Source organism: Anser anser, assembly GCF_964211835.1.
Source record: "Anser anser genome assembly, chromosome: 1".
In the NCBI taxonomy this organism is placed as follows: domain Eukaryota; kingdom Metazoa; phylum Chordata; class Aves; order Anseriformes; family Anatidae; genus Anser; species Anser anser.
This window is the reverse complement of record NC_139720.1, coordinates 40,859,470-40,882,898: the sequence shown is the minus strand read 5'-3', so window position 1 is coordinate 40,882,898 and position 23,429 is coordinate 40,859,470. Positions and strand designations below refer to the sequence as shown.

The 23,429-nt window shown below is 41.1% G+C and overlaps 1 protein-coding gene across 12 annotated transcripts in view; it reads left to right on the top strand.

Annotated features, from left to right (window-relative positions):
- The first annotated feature begins 225 nt into the window (after positions 1–225).
- Positions 226–23,429, top strand: part of KCNC2 (potassium voltage-gated channel subfamily C member 2) — a 102,088-nt gene continuing 78,884 nt past the window's right edge. For 5 of the 12 annotated variants that reach the window (XR_014579344.1, XM_083823263.1, XM_083823272.1 and 2 more), the window contains exons 1-2: positions 231–567; positions 1,096–1,821. Coding sequence is in view for 11 of the 12 variants with exons in the window: in XM_083823263.1 (XP_083679389.1) it covers positions 1,165–1,821 (657 nt within the window). In the remaining variant the exon portion in view is untranslated. Of the gene's footprint in view, positions 568–1,095; positions 1,822–23,429 lie in introns of all 12 variants that reach the window. The other 7 variants (XM_083823271.1, XM_083823267.1, XM_083823269.1 and 4 more) reach the window with 5 other exon arrangements.

The window sequence follows — 23,429 nt, the reverse complement described above, 5'->3', positions numbered from 1 at the left end:
CATCTGCCCATGGTGCCTGAGGACCCTGGTGGCTGCGAGGTGCCAGGACCCTCTGCGGGCATCTCCTCCCTGCCCTCACCTGTAGCTGGGCGCCGCTTTTCCTCACGAAAATAAAATAAAATCAATAAAACAAAATACCGCTCGCAGCCCCCATCCCTTCCCGGCTGATCCCCTCAAGCGAACCACAGTGTGCGGGAGGAGGGGGGGGGGGGGGGGGGCTGCCTATTTTTTGGGGCGGCCGAGATTTGTTAGCGCTGCCGCCTCCCCCCGCCCCGGGGAGGAGCCTGGGCCCCGCGTGGGGGCTGCGGGAGGGTTGCGGGGGGGGCTCCCGGGGCTCGCAGCTCCCGGGGAGGCGCCGCTCGCTGCCCGTGTCCCCGCCGGCCGCCCGCGATGCTCTGCCGGCCGTGCCGGGGCGGCGGCGCCCCGGGGAAGGGACGGAGGCGGGGGCTCGGGGGGGGCCGCTGGTATTCCCCTCGGAGTTGAGCCCGGAGGGAAGGCAGGAGGAAAACAACAAGTAGTTGGCGCCGCGGGAGGAGGAGGGGAGCCGCTTTCTGCCCCCTGGCTCAGGTACCGGGGGCGGCAGGGGCTGGGGGGGGGGGGGGTCGGGAAGGATGCCCTGCGTTCCCCGGCTCGTCCCCGAGATGCGTGGTTTCCCTGGGAAAGTGGCAGCCCCGGCTCCACACGAACGGCTTTTCCAAGGGTGTGCCTGCTGCCCGAGCTGCTTCATCCCACAAAGCAATCCCTCATTCCCTCCCAAAATAGATGGGGAGGGGGGAACAAGCCTCCCACCCCTCTTTATCTCCGTAGGAAGCTGCTCGGCTACCGCAAGGCAGGTGCCCGCTCTCTGTTCCCCCAGCCCCGCGTGGAGCCGGGGGTGGTGGTGGTGGTGGTGGGCTGGGCGGCTGATCCTGCTGGGGGGGCGCGCTGCCAGCTCGCAGCCCGCTTTAGGGGGGACCGGGGGGGCCGCCCGGAGCCGTGCCTGGGGCGGCGGGAGCCGGGCTGGGCGGGGAGCGGCGCGGTGCTGCCGGGGGGGCTTCTCCCTCATCCCTCTCCCTCACCTCTCTCCCTCATCTCTCTCCCCCGTCCGCGTTGAAGGCGCAGAAGCTCGCCCCCCCCCGGACCCGCCCGCTCTGCCCCCTCCCCAGTCATGTCCCACCCGGAGCGATGGGGAAGCTCGAGGACAACGAGAGGGTGATCCTCAACGTGGGGGGCACGCGGCACGAGACCTACCGCAGCACCCTGAAGACCCTGCCGGGGACCCGCCTGGCCCTGCTCGCCTGCGAGTCCCGCGGCGAGTCCCCCGGCGCCGAGGAGCCGTCGCCGCCGCCCCCGCCGCCCCCCAACCCGCCGCCCCTGGCCGGGGGCTGCCCGGAGCCCGGCAGCGGCTGCGGCCCCCGGGTCGGGGGCGGCGGCGGGGCCAGCGAGTTCTTCTTCGACCGCCACCCGGGGGTCTTCGCCTATGTGCTCAACTACTACCGCACCGGCAAGCTGCACTGCCCCGCCGACGTCTGCGGGCCGCTCTTCGAGGAGGAGCTGGCCTTCTGGGGCATCGACGAGACCGACGTGGAGCCCTGCTGCTGGATGACCTACCGCCAGCACCGCGACGCCGAGGAGGCGCTCGACATCTTCGAGGCGCCCGACCTGCTGACGGGCGAGCCGCCGCCCGACGGCGACGACGACGACCTGGCGGCCAAGAGGCTGGGCATCGAGGACGTGGGGGCTGCCGCCGGGGCCGCCGACGGCAAGGGGGGCCGCTGGAAGCGGCTGCAGCCCCGCGTCTGGGCGCTCTTCGAGGACCCCTACTCCTCGCGGGCCGCCAGGGTAAGCGCCCTCGGACGGCGCTGCCGACCCCGGGGGGCCCAGGGGAGACTCTGCCCCTGCCTCTGTCCATGCCTCGGGGTGCTGGGGTGGATGGTGGGGGCACAGGGTGTCGCGGGGAAACGTGGCCGGCTTGGGGTGGGCGTGTGGAGGTGAGGCTCGGGTGGGTCACCACCATGGGGTGATGCTGGTGGCCCCCTTTGCGTCTGCCGACAACAAGGTGCTCCTTTCCGAGGGACCCCAGGGTGGTGTGTGGGGTGTGTGAGAGCCATCAGCCCACCCCAGTGCTCAGGGTGGCCTTGGGTTTGGGGTGAGGTGCTGGCAGCTGTGCAAGGCCACCTTGGCCCTTCAGCATCCCTCTGTCAGCGCTGGGGGAGGGTCCGAGTTACATGGAGCGTGTGTGACGGAGGGTCACCCTGACTGCCTGTGCTGATTTCTCAGGGTCACCCTCACCGATCTGAGGCTGGCGGGTTGGGGAACAGAGGATCTTAGTAAGTTTTCATCATTTAGATAGGGATTTTAGCTTTTGACGCTACTTTCTGCTCTGGAGCACAATCTGGATTTTAGTTCTGCCTGGTAGCTGCTGCTATCAGTGGTGACGCGGGCTTGCTTTCTTAACCGTGGCTTCGGAGCAAACAAATAGTTGTAACTCCTTTGGGAGAAATACACAGCCGTGCCTTGAACGTAGCTGTGACAAAAGCAACCAGCAACAAATCCTCCCTGCGACACGTGAAGAGAACTTGTGATGGGAAACACGCTCAAATTAAGAATAGCAGTAAGTGTTTTGCAGGGTATTCACTGGGATTCCCTGTGAAGCCTTCAGACCTGAGCCTCATCCTGCAAAAAGTGCAGTCACAGCCGGAGCCATCCCCCGGTCAGCCATACCGATTTCATGGCAAGCCCACAGATGCGAGCGTAAGCGTGTGGCTCACCGACTTCTTGAGTTGCACCTCATGGCCTGATGCAGGCTCTGGGAAACTTGGCAGCCCCTGTGAACTTAGTGGGATATGCAAAACAGAAAGCAATGTCCTTGTAGTTATTACCGTCGTTTGCAGAGTGCCAGCACTGTTAATGTTTTCAAAGTGTCCAACAATTTGTTTTCCTTCGGCAGCTGGCTCCAGCTGATAGTTGAAGTACGTTTTTAATACGGGATTAGTTCTGTAGATGCTTCTGGGAGTTTTTTCTGGTTTTGCTCGTTAACACACGCACGCGTTGCTCACATCCTCGCTGCCGGAACTCCACAGCTCCTTTTGCTGTCAGTTACCTGACAAAACAGCAGCGTGCAGCGATCCTGCTGCAGCCTGTCTGTCACCACTGCTTCTGTCAAAGTTGCTGACGGCAGCGAGCCCGCAGCTGTTACGCTATGGAGCCTTCCCCGTGGACTTTGCTGGGGCACTGATGAGCCTGAAGTAAATGTTACGTGGAAGGTAGCAGGAGAAATACGAGGGTAGGGTGCTGGTTGCCATTACACCCCAAAATCAGAGCTGTCACTTGTGTTTGCAGCACGCTTCGGTCCACTCTGACAGAACCTGTAGGCAAGGTTTGCCCAATTTCCCCATCTGTGCTAGACCATCAGTGGGTCGGGTAAAGACATCTCAAATTTGGAAAATGAGCACTAATTAAGTTAATGTCATAGTGTAAGACTAGCAATACTGATCTCCTAAAAATCGTTTTTAAACGTTGTATTCTGGTTTCTACCATAGGCAGCGTCAGAGCTGTAGCAACAGCGTCTAAATTGGTGTTCTAATTTTCTTCTTCAGTGCTGCTACTCTGTACAGTGATCTTTCCAGTAGGAAGACAACTTGCAGAATCCTGGCAAGTTTTAAAGCATAATGCACCTTTGCACTTAAAGGACTGGCATACACCTGGTGCTCACACCCGAACACGTAGCAGTTGAGGTGATGGGAAGCTCAGCGTGGAACTGAGATGTTATTGTCAGGTCAACATTTTCCCACACCTGAGAGAGAGAGAAAGAGAGAGAGAGAGAGAGAGACACGTTGTTTTCTGAGCATTCTGGCAAATGCCAGCATATTGTTGTGTGTCAGCTGAAATGATGACTAACTCTAAAAATATTTGGGTGAAATCCTGGCCTTACTGAAAGCAAGAAAAACTCCGTGCACATCAATCTTGTCTCATAGTGTTAGCTACTGACTCATGCACTGCTGGGATTATGGTGAGACTGCTTAGTGGTAAACTTTCTTAGTAACTGTGGTAATTATTTATTTTTTTAAAAGCGTTGCTGCCTGATTTAACTTCCACGATATCCATTCTGGGAAATATTAAGTTGATTAAAAACTGGATATTTGTTATTAATGAAATGGTACTTAATTCTTCTGATTTTCTTTATCCTAAACTGTGATCTCTAAAAATAGAAATTTATAGAAATTCAAATATAAGTTGCCATGGTAACCTATTGGGGGATAGTGCACACACAAGATTATTCTAGCAAGACCATCCAATGGTGTTATATAAATAGAGAAACTAGTTTGTTGACAAAAAGGTTTGCTTCATTGGAGATTAAAAAAAAAATCAACTTTAATGTGTGCAGTTTGTTAATCAGTTAGTGACATCTACTAGCCATGTTTTTTGTAAATATAAAATGTATTACACATATATACAATTGCTGTGAAACCTGCAACTCTTTACTTTGTATCTCAAGTTCAGGAGTTATTTTTGAATATTATTTCTGTTTTCATTTTAGCGTTTTGGGTTTCATAGTCTGGGAAGTGTAATTAAAGGGTATAGTGGCACTCCTTTCACTCCAGGCTTAATAGAGCTATCATTCACAAACTTCTGTTTGACAGAATGCTGTTATGTAGGTGCAGAGGTGCTGGCGTAAGATACTGTCACGGAAGAAAATGAATTGGGCAAAGAAATCTTCCCGTGTGTTGGTTTAAGCAGATCTGAAGCAGATCCTTATCCGATTCTTACCTCAGTCGTGTGAACTGAGTGTGACTAGTTAACGCCTGTAAACTGTTTTGGTATCCTTTAGCATCTCCTGCTACATAAGTACAAAGTATTCATTATGCTTTAGTGCAAAGGAATGTCTAAATAGTTTGTAAGAAAGTACAAGAGGCATAATTAAGCACTGAGTTTGAAAGAGCGTCTGCAGATGCCCAGAGGGACCTAGAATGTCACTGCCAGTCTCAGATACCATATTTCAAATTAATTAAGCTTTTAAGGCCTTTTACTGTTGAATAATAGTTGAAATATGGCGCTGCTTAAAGAAATAATTATCATTTGTCATTGATTTTTCCTAAAGATTATGGATTATTCATGTACTTAGCGCAGGAACTCTCAGATGCTCCGGGGAATCTCAGTGCTCACAGTTGTCTGTCCGTCCCTCTGAGAAGCCTGTCTGTCTGTGTGTGGACGGGGAAGCCAGGGTGGGTAGGGTGGTGGTGGCCTCTGGCACACGGGCAGGTGCTTCCTGCTTGTCCTATGTCATGTTTGGTGGCTGAAGGGACCTGACATAACCCCTGCGCTGCACCTTTCTTATCTGTCAGAAAGATCATCATTATTTGTTTTACAAGGGAAGGATAAATGCTAATTAGCATTCATATTTGTAAAGTTATCTTGAGTATTCACAGAAATGCAAATAAAACCACGGAGAGCCTTGCAGTTTGGGAGTTATGCTCACACCTTGCAGGTGTTCTTAAAAACACCGATCCTACAGCACTTCGTCGTGGTACGGGGAGCGGGATGCGAGCAGTAAGCAGCATTGCTGACTGGAAATGCAAAGTTCCTGTATGCTGCTCTACGTGGTGCAGTCACATCAGCAGAGGCTTATTGTAATATCTCTGCTAGCCTCGAGCATTTGGTGATGAGGTTAGCTGTAGGAAGGGCCAGCTGAGATAAGGCAGGTGGGAGAGTGGGGAGAATATGATTTTATGGATCCCCTCAACAGCCTAAAGCCCCAGAAATCATATTGGAGAGCATTCTTAGTAAAGGTAACATATATTTATTTGGTGGCTTGTGCACATTTTTTTCCAGGAAACCAGATACCTGTCACGTACCAGGGTGGCCGAATTGTGTGGGTTATATTTAGGACTTCGGCTATTCATAATGCAAAACAGCTTTTATTTCTGGTGGAAGCAATGCTGCTGGGACAGTCTGATGGAGACACTGTAAATGGAGTGGGGAGAATATGCTTAGCTCAGAATGTACATTTGTAGGTTAATAGTGAAGAGCGGAGTTCATTTGCTTTCTTAAAAATAGAAAAGCCATTTAATTTGTAAGTGCAAGCCTTTACTCTCTATCTTTTATGCAAGAAGGAAAGCAAGTATGCTTTAGATCTTACTCTAGTAATTCTTTAATTATGAAGACTTTTTATATCTGAAAATGATTATAGAAGTGTACAAAGAAAATAGTGAAGAACGGCAAAGAAACTGAAAGAGGGATTTCCTCTTGCCATCTTGATAATCAAAGTGTTGAATTTATTTCTAAGGGGGAAAGGAGAGTCCATTATCTTAAATTGGCTAAAACCAGTGGTTCTGCTTAAAGCATTCAGCCTATGGGAGCTGTAGTTGCTTTTAAAGCCACAGCGAGATTTGTACCTAGTGACAAACATCGTGAGGAATCACTGTTATGGGTATTTGTATGCTCCACAGTGTGCACAGGATGACTAAATCGCATTATAAGTCATTTTTATTAATTTATTTCTGGAATGCTGGCTGTTGAAAGACTTAATTGTAAATTGTTGCTTAATGAGTTACCTGTTCAACATGGCCAAGTTTGATCTACATTAAATTTAGTTGGTGTCTGATGGCACTGATGTATCGGTGAGGTAAAATCAGAAAGATTTCTGCCTCCCTAACTTCTGCCTTTTTCCTCTACAGCTGTTCTGCCTGCTGCTGCTACTGTTTCCATGGAAACAAGCCAGCTCTTGGCTTCCTTTTTCCATTGAAAACAGCCTTCTCTCTGTCACTTATTAATCTCGGGGAAGCATTTTGTCATGGCTCTGACATGAACGCCACAGAGATGATCTGCCCTATCATTTCAGAAATAGATGCTGTCACAAATGTGCCCATGCACATAGCCAGATTCGTTTTCTGACTGAAATAATTTGGTTAATGGACTTATTCAGAATCTGCTTTGGTGTAACTGGAAGTGGAAATTAGCCTAACACACATAGCCCAAGATAATAACAGTGTGAGAATTATTCTTGGTTGAGAAATCTAGCAGACAGCATTCTTTTATGCAGTTAAGACATAACGCTCTGCTCTCTGTCATGTTTTGTTTACAGCAGTGAAATGCTAAAATGATTTATTTTGGGGGTGAGAATGTGTTTTCAAACCTACTAAGATGGTGGAGGAGGAGTAGCTCAACTTCTGGTGAATATAAAGTATCACACGGAATAATGCCATCATGTGATGCAGTCAGGGTAAGAAAAAAGTGGATTAAAAATGATATCTTCAGGGACCCTATATTCATAAAGTGTCTGGTACTTAGCCCATGATAGATGTATCAATGCTCTTTGAAGAAGCCAGCATTTTTTTCCTGTTTCTGTGAATTTGTGTTAAATAATAGTGAAAGAAATTCAGAACTCGGACTAATCTCAAATCCTTGATTAGTTTCCCCCATTGCAGAAACTTAAAGATGTTTTAAAGAAACTGTGTAGAACTTACTTTCCCTTTTTGTCTTCGTCAGTCATTGGCAGAAAGTGTCTGTTCTCTTCCTATGAAGTTACCTTGCAATCAGGGAAGAAGCATCAGAGAAGAGGAAAGGCATCTCTATACAATTTTAAAATATTTTTATATTCTAATTGCAAGTGGTGTTTCGGCGTTGTTCAACTCCACAGAGACTCCTGCTCTTGGCTGATCTTGGGGAAACATGGTTTCCTTCAGCCAGAACAGGAAAGAAAGGGTTTATACTCTCCGTATTTAGCACCTGATGGGATGGGATGTTCCCTTTTATTTCTCTTTGCTGAATTCTTCTTCAGAAATTTCTGCTGGCAGTGTGATTTACATAAGCTTACTGATCCCATGTAGGAGCTTGTGGAGATTTCTGCTGTTTACTTTTAACCATGAGTAAAGTATGTAGGCCAATAAAAATACAGATAGGGTAATATATGGAATATCAAGCTGTTGGTTATAATTCTGCTAAGGATATTTCTTATAGTAATACTTTCTTATGTTTGCAGTTGCTTCTAAAGAGCCTTCCTCCTGATGCAAGGGCTGAAGCATGAGGATATTTCTTGCACCAGAAATACTTTGAAGCGGTGAACGCAATATACAACTATGGAAATGTGTACAGACATACTAATATAAACTTAGCATTGGCAATTATCAAATTTAGCATTATCAACATGCTAAAAGGGATTTAAGTTGTTAGTGCTGACCTGGTATATTTACGTATACGTGTATATGTTTCTATAACTGAATGGTAATCTTGTCAAAAAGAGATCCAGAAACAGTTGTAGAGAAAGAACATGAAATCACTTTTTTTTTTAGTTCTACAAATGTGTTTAATTAAGATCATTGTTAGTACTTTATGATGACTAAAGCACTTTTGAAAGAAAAACTCCACTGCCATCTGTTAATCAGTAGTGTTAAAAATAGAATGCCATCTAATCACATAAAACACATTTTCTTGTGATTTGTGATTTGCTTTACAGAATTTTTGAAGTAGTGACATGAAGCTTAAAAACTGAATTATCCAATTATATATTAGAACTGTGTTTTTTTTCCCTGTCTGAAGATTTTGAGATGTTTCTTATACCAGTAGGTTAATTATTGCAGGGGTGTAATATTGTGTGTCTTATTACAGACAGCCTTTTACAGTTTCTTAGCATTTCTAGGTGAACCTTAGGTAGCAGGTCTTTGATATGCTCCTGAAAAAGCATTGTTAATAGAGGAGAACAGTCTTTTATCGTGGTGCTGAATAATATGGTAAAGTTTACTAATATGTGTTGAATAAAGAACATGCTATCATTTAGTCTTATTTCTGAGATAAGTATAGTTTCTTAAATATTTACATTGTCATTAGTATATAGCATACAAATCTGTTTTTTCTTTTTTTTTTTTTTTTTCTTTCAGTTTCTCTACACTCTGAACAAGGTGGAATATCTTGAAGGTTGTGTTTTTGGTTTTGATAATTTGTAGAGTATACAGCTGTATAGCAATAATCTTCTTAAATGTTTAATCCATATCCTAAGAGAAATAATTCTTCTTTAGGAATGACTTTCACAACACTAAAATGCTTTCTTTCATAAAAGCTTAGGGCTACTCTAATGCTAGGGGTCTAGCAGTATGTGGGATTTTGAAGTAACAGAAATCATACACTGAGACTCAGTTTTAATGGCTGAGAAAATTCTCTTTCAGGAAATTGCTTTAGAGAACATGAAGTTCAGTATAGTGACACAAATTGTGACACAGAATGGTGCTGTGAAATGCTGCTTACATGTGGTTGCAAAAATAAGGAGCACGAGATGAGATCTTGATGGTTTTGCCTGGGGGGCACCATTGCTGCCTGTCACGGTGCTGGTTTGGAGTGGTCAGCCTCCCAACAGGCACCCTGCTGCTCAGTGGGTCTTAACCAGGGGGAAGAGTAATGTCTCTAATCATATTTCTGTTGGCTTGCTTAATTTCTCAGAACATAAATGCTCACAAAATATATTACGCTTTTATATGCTGTCTACTGTGAGATCAAGGGTAATCAAGTATGTAGTAATTAGTATTTAATATAAAGACTGTGCAACCACAGAAAGATATATTTTTTAAAGTAGTGGTAAAAATTCTTAAGGAATAATGCAAAGGTTGTTTTTAAAGTACACAAACACATGGTTATAAAATTTCTTTAGTTCTTAGGCAATACCATAGGAGACATCTTCGTTAGTCCTTATTCTTGAACATGTATTCAAAAATTCTAGGTAATTTTAAAGTGAGGTGTCTGTTTTTATGTTATTCATTGGCACCTAGTAATCCTTTACCCATGTGAATGGCAATTATTCATAATAATTGGATTCAGGATTATATTAATTTTTACAGCATTACGTTGGTTAAGAGGTGGAAAAAGCTATATTAGATTTCTTTTTTTTTTCAATATCATCCCAAGAATTCTGCATTTTTTTTTTCAACAGGAACTTTGCAGCATTCTAAATTTAATCCAGTTATGGTTTGGAGAAGAACCTCAATTCTCTTTTTGGTTTTTGAGATTCTAGGTCTAGTATCTACCTTCACTTTTCCATTTTAATTTTAGGAAATGATTCATCTCCAAGCACATATGGGTTTCATCTTGAACATCCTTGCATTGGTCTGGGAAAACATTTAAACACATTAGATGCTCATTTGATTTCTTGTGTGCTTAAGTTTAATCTTGTGTCAAAATATTCTGTTGGACTGGAAACTGAGTTTGGGCCTCTTGCAGAGTTAAGTTCCGATATGCCAAGCCTCTTTTCCCTTACACTGAAAAATGAAGTCCATTTATGTAATAATTATTTTGTGATTCATATTTTCATAGTATAAAAAATAAAGTGTATATACAGTGACTGTTATAAATGACATCAAAAGTTTTTTTTTTTTTTGGTAGAAGTCAAGTGGGGTAGGATTTCAGCCCAAGTATTGAACATAAGCTCTAAAGTATATAACACATTGCCTGCTTGTTATCTGGTAATACCTGATGTTAAATTTATTTTAAAACCTTAGATGTCTCCATCCCTTGGTCAGTAAATCTCATTACTGGATATATGCTAGGCTAGGATAAACTTTTGACGGTAGGCTGGAGTTCTTTTCCAGCTTGCCCAGGATGTATTAATACCTGTGTAGCTTGGAGAAAGAAATGGTCGTGTTTGTCAATTGTCTCCAAAAAAGGCACATAAAGCTGATGTTTCAGTGACCCTTGAATGGTCAACAAAATTGGTTTGATGCATTGCAGCTACAGGGTCTCCTTGGTTAGTCATTGCATGTTCTAAATTGGTGTCTCAATAGCAGGACAAATGAACTGGGGAAATTAAAAAGCAGAGAATATTTGATAAAAAGAAGAAATTACATCTTGGTTGAAAATGAACCATTATAGACTGAAGCAAGGAATGTAGTTTCATTATTTTATTTCATCACAATACAGCCAGCCAAACCTTAAAACTGGGAAAGGCATTTTGTATTATGTCTATTTTTTATGAATGGCGTTCATTGTTTTAAGGATGGAAGATGTCAGTTGCCTTTAAACTGCAGGTTTATCTACCAGATTGATGCTGTTTATTGCAGTTGCCTCTTCCCTAATCTTAAAATGAGAAGGGAGCTTTGATCTTTTCAGAATGACTTCTCTAATGACTAGGTTTATTCAATTTTGGAAACATCCGTTGTAGTAGGTACACTTTTGATGCAGGTCTTCACCTTAATCCAGCTTCTGAGACAACTGCAAGTGTCTCCCCAAACCATCTTTGAAGGCCGTTGGTTCTTACTTATCTGCTTCCTCAATCTTGAGCCTCACCTTGCTGCATTCAATACCTTGCACTACCACCGAGCCAATGACTGACTATTCTAATACTTTTTAATCCGTGCTTTTCCAGTGTTTTTGTAATACAATTAACCATTCTGTTTGAGCTTGAGTTGCAATGATAGTTATATATGCTTCTCTACTCTCAATGCTACCTTTAGTAGCTGTGCTAGCAGCATTTGTTTGAGAGAGTGATGGCATTCATCATGTATTGAAATGAAAAGCCAGCAAGATTTCAGTGATTTTGTATTCTCAACAATTTAAAGACATTTAAATTCAGTATTTGGTAGAAGAAATGTACCCATTAGTCTTTAGAGAAGTGTAGATTTAGTTCATGTTGGGTTTGTATTTCATTACAGGAACCTATCTTGCACTGGAGTTATGACAGATTCATGAGATGAAGGCAATCCTCTTTGAAACAGTGTCTGGTTTTGTTAAAATATCAATACCTAACTTTCTAAAACAGAGTGAGGAAAATTATTGAACTCCTGTCTTCTAGTGCTACTGTTTGTGTACTCCTTGAAATTATAGATCAGGAGGTATGTATTAGTAATTATAATGAACAAACATTGCAAATCTTGTTTGTTTACTGGCAAAGCTTTTTTAAAAATGATGAGGTAATTGTTATGGTTTGTAATTATATGGTGACCATAACCCTTTCTTCATAAACCTAAACCTTGTTTCTGGGTGGGAATGTCTTGGCAATAGCGGGGCCTAAGGGAAAATGCTATATGCTGTAAAAATTTGTGCTATAATATTTTTCTTGCAATTCTGCTGCTCAGACAAGCACCGTGCCAGTGTGACAACCACATGCCCTGCAAGACCAGGTGTGAAGAGTAAGTCTGACACAGAACAATGTTTATGGTTCTCGTGCTTTCAAATTTCAGGTGGAGTTTTTATTCATATATACATAAATAGGGATGCAAATCATAGAATTACAGAAAGATTTGGGTTGGAAGGGACCTTAAAGATCATCTAAGTCCAACCCCCCTGCCATGGGCAAGGACACCTCCCACCAGACCAGGCTGCCGAAAGCCCCATCCAGCCTGGCCTTGAACACCTCCAGGGACGGGGCATCCACAGCTTCTCTGGGCAGCCTGTGCCAGGGCTTCACCACCCTCTAAGTGAAGAATTTCCTCCTAACATCTAATCTAAGTCTACACTCCTTGATTTTAAACCCATTACTCCTTGTCTTATTACTACACCCCCTGACAAAGAGTCCCTCCCCAGCTTTCCTGTAGGACCCCACTGGGTACTGGAAAGCTGCTACAAGGTCTCCCCAGAGCCTCCTCTTCTCCAGGCTGGACAACCTTAACTCCTTCAGCCAGTCTTTGTAAGAGAGGTGCTCCAGCCCTTTGATAATGTTTGTAGCTCTCCTCTGGACTTGCTCCAACAGGTCCACACCCTTCTTAAATAGGGTGCCCTAGAGCTGAAATCAGGGCTCCAGGTGGGGTCTGACGAGCAGAGCAGAGGGGGACAATCCCCTCCCTCGCCCTGCTGGCTACGCTGCTTTTGGTGCAGCCCAGGACACGGTTGGCTTTCTGGGCTGCAAGCTCATCTTGCCAGCTCATGTTGAGCTTCTCATCAACCAGCACCCCCAGGTCCTTCTCCTCAGGGCTGCTCTCAATCCATTCTCCATCCAGCCTGTATCTGTGCTTGGGAGTGCCCCAGCCCAAGTGCAGAACCTTGCACTTGGCCTTGTTGAACCTCATGAGGTTTGCACAGCCCCACCTCTCAGCCTGCCCAGGTCCCTCTGGATGCCATCCCTTCCTTCTTGCGTGTCGACTGCACCACACAGCTTGGTGGCATTGGCAGTTTTGGTATATATTTACACACACGTGCATTTCTAAACATGTACATAACAGTGTTCCTAACATGATTATGATAGACAAGAAGATTTTCTCTGTGCATATATATTTTTCCCCATCTATTTGTCCTTGAAGACTTTAATGAAGAAGGACATATCCCAGGTCTCACGACTTAATTCTTTTAATTGTTTAATGCAGATTCCACCTATTAGTTCAAATACTAATTGCAGCATGTCTGAACACCTTGCAGAAGACATCTTTTCTTAAGAAAGCATTTACATTTCCACTTGTTGCAGCATCAGGAAGTGTAACTCTGCTGCAGTACCTGGAGTGGGCTTGGCTGATGTAGGAAAACCCTTCTGAATTTGAGAGCTCTGCCTTTTGTTCAATAAATCATAAATCAAGTTGGAAATTGTTTTAGTGTTTCATACAGTCACTCCTGCATTATTGAATGTGTGACATTAAAAAAATCTTAATTATTCTGAAGCAAACCAATATTCTGTGGTGTTCATTGTTATGTAAAACATCTACAAACTATAAACAAGAAGACTATTCTTTCCACAGATTTGTTTCCAACATCCTTCAACAGTTAAGAGAATTATATTACTTTTATAGAGTTAAACTGAGTGGCTCAAAAGCCTATAGCAAGTTCTGGTAAATTATACAGTCTTGCATTAGAACTCTACTGATTTTTATATTGTAAAATTCTGTATATTCTTTATTATTAAAAGACATTTTAGGAAAATAATGTCTCCCAGGGATGTAGCTTTCCCTTTTGCAGCTGTTGGTAAAAGGGAAATGCTAAATAACATCAGATTTGGCAATCACCATCATGGGATGAGATTGATAAACACATACCATGATATTTCATCTTTGAAATAATCCAACCTGTTTTATTATTCATTTATCTTTACTTTTTTTTTTTTAGTTTAGTTATTTTTTGTAGAAAGAAGTTCAGCTCAAATCAGATTCACGCATCTCTGCTTCTTGTAAGGCAGAATGGGAATGCCAAATAAAGAGAAGCACAAAAATGCAAACGTAATATTTATGTGGAAGATGCAAAAAATCTTAGTAGAATGCATACTGTGAGTGTTGTAAGGATTGTGTTATGACAAACTTGTTTGGTCAGACTCGGTGGGAGATGGGGAGTAAAGAGGGCTTGGGGACTAATGCACTGGCAGGGAATTCTGGAGATCCAGTTTATGTCTGCTAGGCTGTAACATCTTCCATGGTTCACCACACCACTGTGATTCACCCAGTCTGCTAATTGGGAAGATGCAGCTGTCCTCATGCCCTAGAAGATCACAAGATAACTTTTAAAAAAATGCAGTACTAAAATAATACAGTAACATAAAGTATTTTAGTTGGTGACTGTCAAATGTAGTTCAAAGGAGAGCTTAGGAACTTTTTAAAGAAAGTTGGGGATAGTTTGCTGTTTTCTGTCCCCAAAGGTTTAAGCATATATAATCATCTCATGATCTTCTTCTATTTTTATTTTTTATTTTTGTGACCTCTGTCCCATTCATTTTACAACATGGGTATATTCTGGGAATAAACTGGGACTGTGTCATTGGGATATATGCAGTAATTAGTAGGAGAGGAAATCCCCTAAATATATTGATAATTTGGTTCGCACAACAGAGACAGAAGAGCATATTCAAATAAGAAGGCACATATCCCACACCTGAACAATCTAGAAAGAAGAAAAATTGGAATTCAGTAATAAACTTTATCCATTTTTTGAGCTGACTGAGGCAGGGTCTACATGGGAAGAAACTCTTCAGTCATGTTAATGAAGATTTCTTTGTAGCATATGAATGCAAGGATATCAAATTAAGGTGGGGTTTGGCTCAGATACACAGATTGTCAAAGTTTTTTCCTGGAACTGATGTTAGAACTTATGAAATAAAAGGTTCCTGGAATTTAATACACCAGAAAACAATGTAATTTTTCAATCTTTCTCACCAATTTCTGAATGTTTACAAAGACATTTGGCATTCAGCCTGTGCAGTTGAATTCAGGCACAACCGAGTTGGGAGTCTTAAGATGAGAAATATTGGCCAATCTATACAGTTGGCTCTGCTACCAATTCGATCTGCAGTATATTAGAACAACTGTTCAATATTTTCAATGATCTCGTGTTGATTCTTGGTTGTGTTCTGCTTTTGAAGCGTAGCTACCAGATATGGGGAGGAGTGGTTGAGATTGCAGGCTGTGCTCCTAGGCAATATGTTTTATTAGACTCTTCCTAATTAAAAAAAAAAAAGAAAGAAAAAAAAAGCCAGATCCCATAAGAGTGCCCAGTGTGAGCAATACTGATGGTACCATTTAATTTTGTACTTCAGGGGTGTTTGCATTGTTTAGTGAAAGCTAGTTCCTATCTTTAATGCTTTTAATATGTTAATTAGTTGTGTTCAACTGTTCGGATGTTCAGTATTGGCTAAGCACACTGTGCTGTTGTGACTGAATTACTATAAATATTGGTAAATGATTTTCCCAAAGGAGTAGGTCATACCTGCTCCTTAATTCAGAAGTAACACCCATCTTTCTGTCCTGTTTCACGTACAAGACTGATTTATACAAGAACTCTAGCTGTGAGTTCTTCTTATGAGGGAATTCTTCCTGTATAGGTAAATGTATTTTCATGAAGAAGATGTCATTTAATAGTTTATTGAGAATCGAAGTCAAGCATTTTGTTAACTCGATAGATCTGAATTGTTGTGTAAAAAGTGGAAGCCAAGGACAGCAAAAAAGTTGCCACAGAAAGGGTTGAAGTGTTTTGAAGATCTATCTTTGCCTGTGGTCACTGATGTTGTTGGTTTGATTTCTCCCTTATCCCCAGAAAAACCCTTTTCCATGTCAACAGAGGCATTTATATTACTTTTACATATTATGAAAGCCATACCAAATTACTACAGGAAATTCATTAATAGATTAGCTGCTGTGTTTCTGTGCTGGAAATGACATCTAACTTTATTTGGGCAAGATCTGGGGATATGTTTGAAGCACATGGCATCGTTGGCTGAATTCAGTCCAGAAGACGGCAGAGTGCAAGTATATTAAGTGTGCTCCCACTGCGGAAAGGCAAGCAATTTCTTCACCCTGTTAATAGCTGTGGGACAAGATGCAGGATAAATGAGTGAGCACTGTTCCTTTTTCTACCTGTAATGGTCACTGCCTATAGTCTTGACAGGAGAAAGCGGCATTTTTGGACTTTCTTCTGAGGCCTTTGAAGTTTGAAAAATTCCTCTCTGGAGTGTTGTTAATAGCTGCATAAAACAGGTCTGGGTTTCAGCATGGTTCCTTATGCAGAATAGTATCTGATCTTAAAACAATATCCAAGATTTTATATAGAATTGAATGCACATTTCCAAGCAATAAATCAACCGTAAAGTATTTAGCAACAGAAAATATATAGAGTTATAGCTTTATGAGTCTGCCACATATGCTTTCTCCTCTGTGCATGCGTTGTGCTGATTTTGTGCAAGGTTCTGAATTTGCCTAAGTGAATCAGGAGTACAGCACAGATTTGGTTTCGTATTCACAGTATAAGTTTGAAAAACAAATCTTTCATTACAGGAGTTTAACATGAAAACATGGTTCTATGTATTCCTAGTGGCAATGGCAAATTGTTGGCATGGGTCACTAGTTTGGCTCTAAAAAAGCTATGAGCTTGTAGCCATGCTAACAAGCTGCAGTGCTTTTCAAAGCAAATTTGGCACTAGAGGTTAAGGAGGTCTTCCCTCACTGCCACGATATTAATTAGAGTAAAAACCCGTTTTTTTTTTGTTGTTGTTTTGTTTTTTTTTTAAGATTGGAGTACACTGGACTGTTCTTTCAATTCCAGGACATTTGTATTTAAAAGAATGACACTGGGCTTCTCACATTAGCCTGGCAATCTCTAAATCAGGAAAGGGTCTCCTAGAATATGCAGGGAATCTTGGATAAACTGTGCATTGGCAAACTGATAAGCTAAGTATGCTAGAGGATTTGAGTGCTCCTATAAATACCCAGAAATAGGAAACCAATCAAAAAAAAAAGCACATTAAGATTTTGAGGAGACAGAATCTTAAAGGAAAAATCAAGAGGGAAATCAGGAGGTGCTGAAGAAAAACTATATGTTTGAAATGGCAATTAAGAAAAAAAGGCTAGGAGAGAGAAAAAAAAAAAGACCTGATGATGGGGGTGGGGAGATTTTTTTTTTTTTTTTTGAGGACCACAAAGTGAGCTAGGCTCAGAAAATTAGGGACTGGCATTGCCTTGAAATGGAGGTTGTGTTGGTCTTAGTTGCTTCCAGATTTGTTTTATTCTGCAGCCTAGGGAAGGAAAAATACATGTTAACAGTTTTGTAGGGTGAAAATATTTGCATTTATTACAGTCCTTGGGAATTCTTCAGCTGATTAGAATAAAGTATTGGTGGAGGGGAAGGGAAAAAAGATGGCCAGGGAGAAAGCTCTATGCCTATCTATGCTAAGCTGTGCATCACATCTTAGGTGTAATAATACACATGGTTCTTGAACTTCTGAAAACAATATTTAAATCTTTCAGTTTACTATGAATCTGTTTGAGTTGTATCTGAATGGCAAAAATTCAGTGTACCTCTGTAAGATTTGGAAAATGGTTCTGCCTGTGCACTTATGCTTTATTTTTCTAGTGAGAATCAGTAGCTCACAGTCTTGACACTGCTCATGCATAAACTCTATCAAAACTGGTGCTCATTCTGTAGTATTCGTAGTGGTTTAGATAAGAGATAATAAATAACTGGAAATATGTAACATATGGCATTGAGATGTAACTGTGTTAAACAAAACGCTTTCAGTTGTTAAACATATTTATGTACTAATATTATAAATATTACTATGTGTACTAATATTGTAAATATTATTATATGGTGATTTTTCAAGAAAACAACACTTTTTTAAGTTCATAGAAAAAAGAAAAATAGGTCATGATAAAGAGACAGAAGAGGCTAATAAGATAAATTTTTAATATTTGAAATTCACTAAGTAGCAGAAAGATTTTTTTTTCCTTCATAGAAACTAATGGGCTAGAAATAATAGGCTTGAATAAAATTATCCTAAGTCAGGCTATACTACATCATTCTGAATTGGCCTATTCAAGTCAAGGCTTTTTTTACATCTCAAAACCTTTTTTTTCGGGCTGTTGAAAGAACACTAGTACTGCAATTGTAAGAAAGAATACTAGCAAGGCTTTGAGGAACCTCAAATTCCAGGTGATTCTTCTACTTTTTTAAACAAAGAGCATTTCTGAAGTTATTGGGCACTAAGAAAGATGTGATCTGTAGTCCATCATGGGGTACTCTTCTGTAAATGTTGCATTTATATGGTATGAACTAGCAGCGGCTTTTATTCTTTTGGGAGAGAATCACCAAAGATAGTGTCAAGAATGGGTACTGTCTTGCTCTGAAGAGAAAATGTGAAACCAACTTTAAATGATAGGACAGAACTGTAAATGAGGATGGCAATTATTTTTTTCCTGCATTTTCCAGGACAGGGATCTCCCCCTCTTATTAATAAGGAAAATTATGAGTGAATTAGAAGCTTAATAAGCATGTTTCCTAAACCCCTAATTATTCTTTGATCTTGTCTCATGCTTTTCATTGATCAAAGGTGAAGTTTAGAAGAAACTGTTCAGCAAACATCTCTTTTTATTATTTATTTATTTATTTAATATTTTTACTTTTCTCTATGGAATGAAAAAGTACTAAATTTTCTCTCAGTCATTGTCTTGAATACAGAAATGTGATGGCCCTTGGAGTTCCAGGCTTAAGCTAATACAAAGTGTTTTTTTGTGTGTGTGTGTGTGTGTGTGTGTGTGTGTGTGTGTGTTTAGTGCCTTAAAAGCTATCTGAAGTTTGATGGAGAATATTTTTCCTTAGATTTTTTTTTCATGGTAAATTTATATTATGGCAATATATTTTTGTAGGTGGTGGTGATAGGTGGTGTTTTTGATTTGTAATGTACTTTTATGCTCACAACAATGAAGAATGGGTGATTTGCTTCGTCATTGATCAAAGGTTGGATCTAAGATTGATGGTTGGACCAGATGATCTTGGAGGTCTTTTCCAACCCTAATGATTCAATGATTCTAAGGTGCCTCTCTGTATCTGATACTGGTTAGACAAGTCATGCATGTGTGTAATCCAGAACTGGAAATCTTTTGTTTGGCTGTAGAGTCTTACCTTATTTTCAAGGGGAGTTTCATCATGTGCTGTTTCTGCTATGGGTTAATACCATAAAAAAATAGAATCATTGTCCTTGACTGTGTCATCAATTTTCTGTCTTTAAAGATAACACTGTTAATGCTATTAGCTAATGGTGGATTGATACGAGGAGAGACAACAATGAGCAGAAGACTGAATGACTTGCAATAACATAAAATGCTATGCTGTTTGACCTGTAGGATACATTTTTATTACTGGGTCTAGGAGACTTATTATGCACCTATTCAATTAAGATGAAGGCTCAGAAAAGGATAGAAAGAGCAGTAAAAATTGAAAATGAAGCCTGAATATTTGCAATACTGCTTTTCATGAATTATAAATGATGTAAATTAAAGTGTCAGACAGTATTGAAAAACTGCTTTGTCTGTGACTGTAATCAGACCATTTTATGAAAATTGGAATTATTTTGGAACAAACATGAAGAAATGGACCAAACCAACATATGAAAATCAGTATGCGTGAATGATGATTTTTTAACACCTTTTTTATCAGAGGTTTGATTTGGAATGCCTTACTGATAATGGTGTGGAAAGAATAACTCTTCGTAGATATGCACAACCAGAGATAATTCTAGTTCTGCATTAAACTTAGGTTTTTCTTCACCTTCTTTTATTCAAGTATGCAAATATTACATCATCCTCATTTCACAAATTAGTTAATGTTTGGAACAAATTAATTTTCTTTTGGCCATGTCCTATTTTTTTCTAATTCGCTTATTAGATATCTGATCCTGCTAACAAAATATGTGGGGTGAGTCCAAATGTTTATTTTCCCCTCTTAAAGGAGAAAAAATAAAATAAAATATATAAAAAAAACAAACTCTATAGGCTCACAGTTCAGTGCTGTGAAATATAATGAATAATGTTCTCTTTTCAAAAATAGTTAGACTTGCAATCTTAAAACAACAAGGAAAACTACCTCTTTTTTTTTTTTTAATCTTATCTGCAGACCCATTTTATTTCTATTACAGAATCTTGTACATAATTTTTGTCTGAAAAGTTCTCAAATGTTGTGGTATGTATTTTTTCAGCTGGGTGTTTAGAAGGTGCAATTCAGAACACCTAAAATTAAGTGTCTAAGTTCTCTGGCTTCTTTATAGTTAGAGATACAGGCCTAGATGATCAAAAATAGCCAAGAGAGATGCATATATTCAGAGAACATAAAAACCCTTTTGAGTGTTTTCAATACAATTCTGCTAATATTTAACCAAACCAGGCATTTATGCTCAGTGTATTTTATTGGGATATGCTCGTTTGCACACAAGTTGTACTGTTGAGAAATAGGCATGTGAAAAGTGGAAAAATAGGAAAATTGTTGTCTTTGTGCTCTAAATATAGAATTGGCACTGGCATAACTAAGTTGCTTGCTAAAGCTGATTTACCTAAATCAATATAGTAAGCTTGTATGGCCATGGTTCAATCAAGTTAAGAGTGTCTTGTACTCATTTAGCTTAGTTTGGGTCCAAACTAATTTTCCCACACTTTCTGTAATGCACCAGAGGGTTGCTCTGATGTAAATAAGACAACTTCCAAAGCAGTTTAACTAAATTAGTGCAATTTCTGTGTATACTACTTCATTTATTACGATATTTATACCCTCATCAGGTATTTTAGGAAATCACTAGATTTCAATATGTCGTACCTATCCTGAAATTAAAGTATTTGAGTAAAATCAGATTGAACTGACTCAGCTATTCAAAGACTTACTTCAGAGCCGCTCACTGCCTGCCCTTGTGTAGTACTTTTCTGTTCCTGTTCTTTGCCTTGGTTTCTCTCAGCTCTAAATTCCATGTAAGCACAGGCTTATTTCTATATGTGCATACATATCTGACTTGTGCACATTTTGGATTGTGCATCAGGAGCCCTGGTATCATCTAGGAGCTACCTTGGTGAATGGAGAGAGTGTGATGGGTTCTCAATGCAATTTGCTGTGAAGTTTGTGGTCTCAGAGACAAGTGTAGTTTTAGAGAGCTTGGATTTATATATATATATATGTATATATATATATATATATGTTTAGGAAGTCAGTAAAATCATCTTGATTCCATTCTAGCATGTCTTATTGGTGTTAATGGGAAGGGACTGTGACAGCTGCTAACATAGCTTATTGCAATTTATGACATCACATAACCACCAAAATGTGTGGTCTTTACATTTGTGCTGAATTTTCTCCTTGTTTGTAATGCCTCCCAAGTGTACAACAGGGCTGTTGCCTGCTCTTTCGACATGCTGTGACTTCACGAGCCCTGCTGGGGCACGAGGTCCACCTCTAAAGCTCTTATTTCTATGGTAGTGATTTCTATTGTGTCTCTCTCCTCTTCCCTCCTGAAAAAAGAATAATAAAAGAAAAATCTGCCCTTCCAAGCAAGGTAGCAGATGCTCAGATGGCTGCACCACACAGGAGGACTGACGTGCATCTGGGCTGTGTTCAGAATCAGCAGAGAAATTCTCGTGGTAAATTGTGCCTTGTGTTTTTGTGGTGGGTCACGTGCAGGAGGATCGATCAAAGGATGAGAACTGTTTGTCCTCTGCCATGCGAGGCAATGAGAACAATACTGAAGTGGAGAGCTGCCTGGATGGACCCTTGGAGGTCCATGCAGGTGCAGCCTTGTTTTTCTTCCAGGCATTTTTGGGGAATAGGATAAGAGATGCGTCAGAGCATCATTAACTTTCAAAGCTGTTTTTCTACAGAAAACAATAGACAGCAATCAAAATCAAAACAGAAGCCAACCCTAACCCAGGCACGCTTTCATTTTAAAAGGTATGTAAATAGTAAATACTCCATGTTCAAAGGGAAAGCAAAGCAAGGGCTCAGCAGGAAACCTCATGCTAGACTGCAGTAGGCACACACCTGCTCAGCAGTGGTGTTCAAGTGGAAGGCACTGTGTGCCTGTGCAGCAGCATGGTAGCACTGTTTGGTTTCTTTTTACCTTATGAAGCAGTGCGAACTCCTATTTTGCTATTTTAATTTCTGATAGAAGATATTTGTATTGAATTCTTGTAACTTCGAAAGTTGTTGGGAAGGGTATTATTTTTCATAGTGTGTGTTTTAGAGAAACAGATTCAGAGGTTAAACAAGGTATAATGTGGCAATGCTGTAAAGACCTTCCTGTTTTCATCACTGCATACTAAGCTACCTTCTCAACACTGCTGTAGGCATCACTGGGATTTGCATCTATCCAAGCTGAATTTTGGTTGTGGATGACATACGTGCACTGGTTTGAATGGAGAGTTTACTGCAGTGTGGTGTTCAGTGATGGCAAAGAGGCCAGAAAACAAATACAGACTTTCTGTCAAAGACCATGAACTCTCCTCCAAATATTACCAGAAATAAAGCATTAGGAAAAGCTGTTCTGAAGGGTGGCTGACCATTGCTATTTTGTTTTTTCCAGAAGATTTTCTTTGGAGCTGGAATCTGACTCCATTTGCTTGTCTGAAATTAATGGCTTTACCCATTTCAGAGGAAACTGTCTAGTCATGATCAGAGGGGGATTGATTTATTGACTGAGTGTCACTAGAAATGTCATAAACATGAAAACAACTTGCTTTAAATTTCAAGCAACAGGTCTTGCCAGTGGGAATCCAACCCAGTCATGCAGTAGGTGGCTGCTGGATATCACTCCAACGTGTTGTGTTTCGTACTTGTAGTTTCCAGCAAATGGGAAAGGTTGTGAGAAACAAGTTTCTCTGCTGTAGTGGCTGGTGGATACTCTTATAGGGTGCGTCGCCTTGTGCTGATAGATTTCTTTAATTAAGTCTGTTCCGGAATGTAGTAGGATTTATAACATTTTCAAATATTCATAACCACTGTAGGATCTGACTTAGCAGAGAAATTAATGTTTCATGGTTTTGACCTCAGAGGATGTACAGACTTCACAGGTTGGCTATTGCAGAGCTTAAGTTTGATTCTGGATCCAAAATAAAATTTTGGCTAGTCTGCAGCCAAGCACGGAAAACAATTTGAGCTCCATTAACTTGGAAAACCCATGGCTTAAAGAACAAAACTAAAACTAAATCTTCAAAGACACATATTACAGATGCTGTTTTCATTAATTAGAACTGTGAGATGTTTGGCAACGTTATGAATACAACATTTCTGAGCTTTCTTGATTTCTTTGTTGTGGT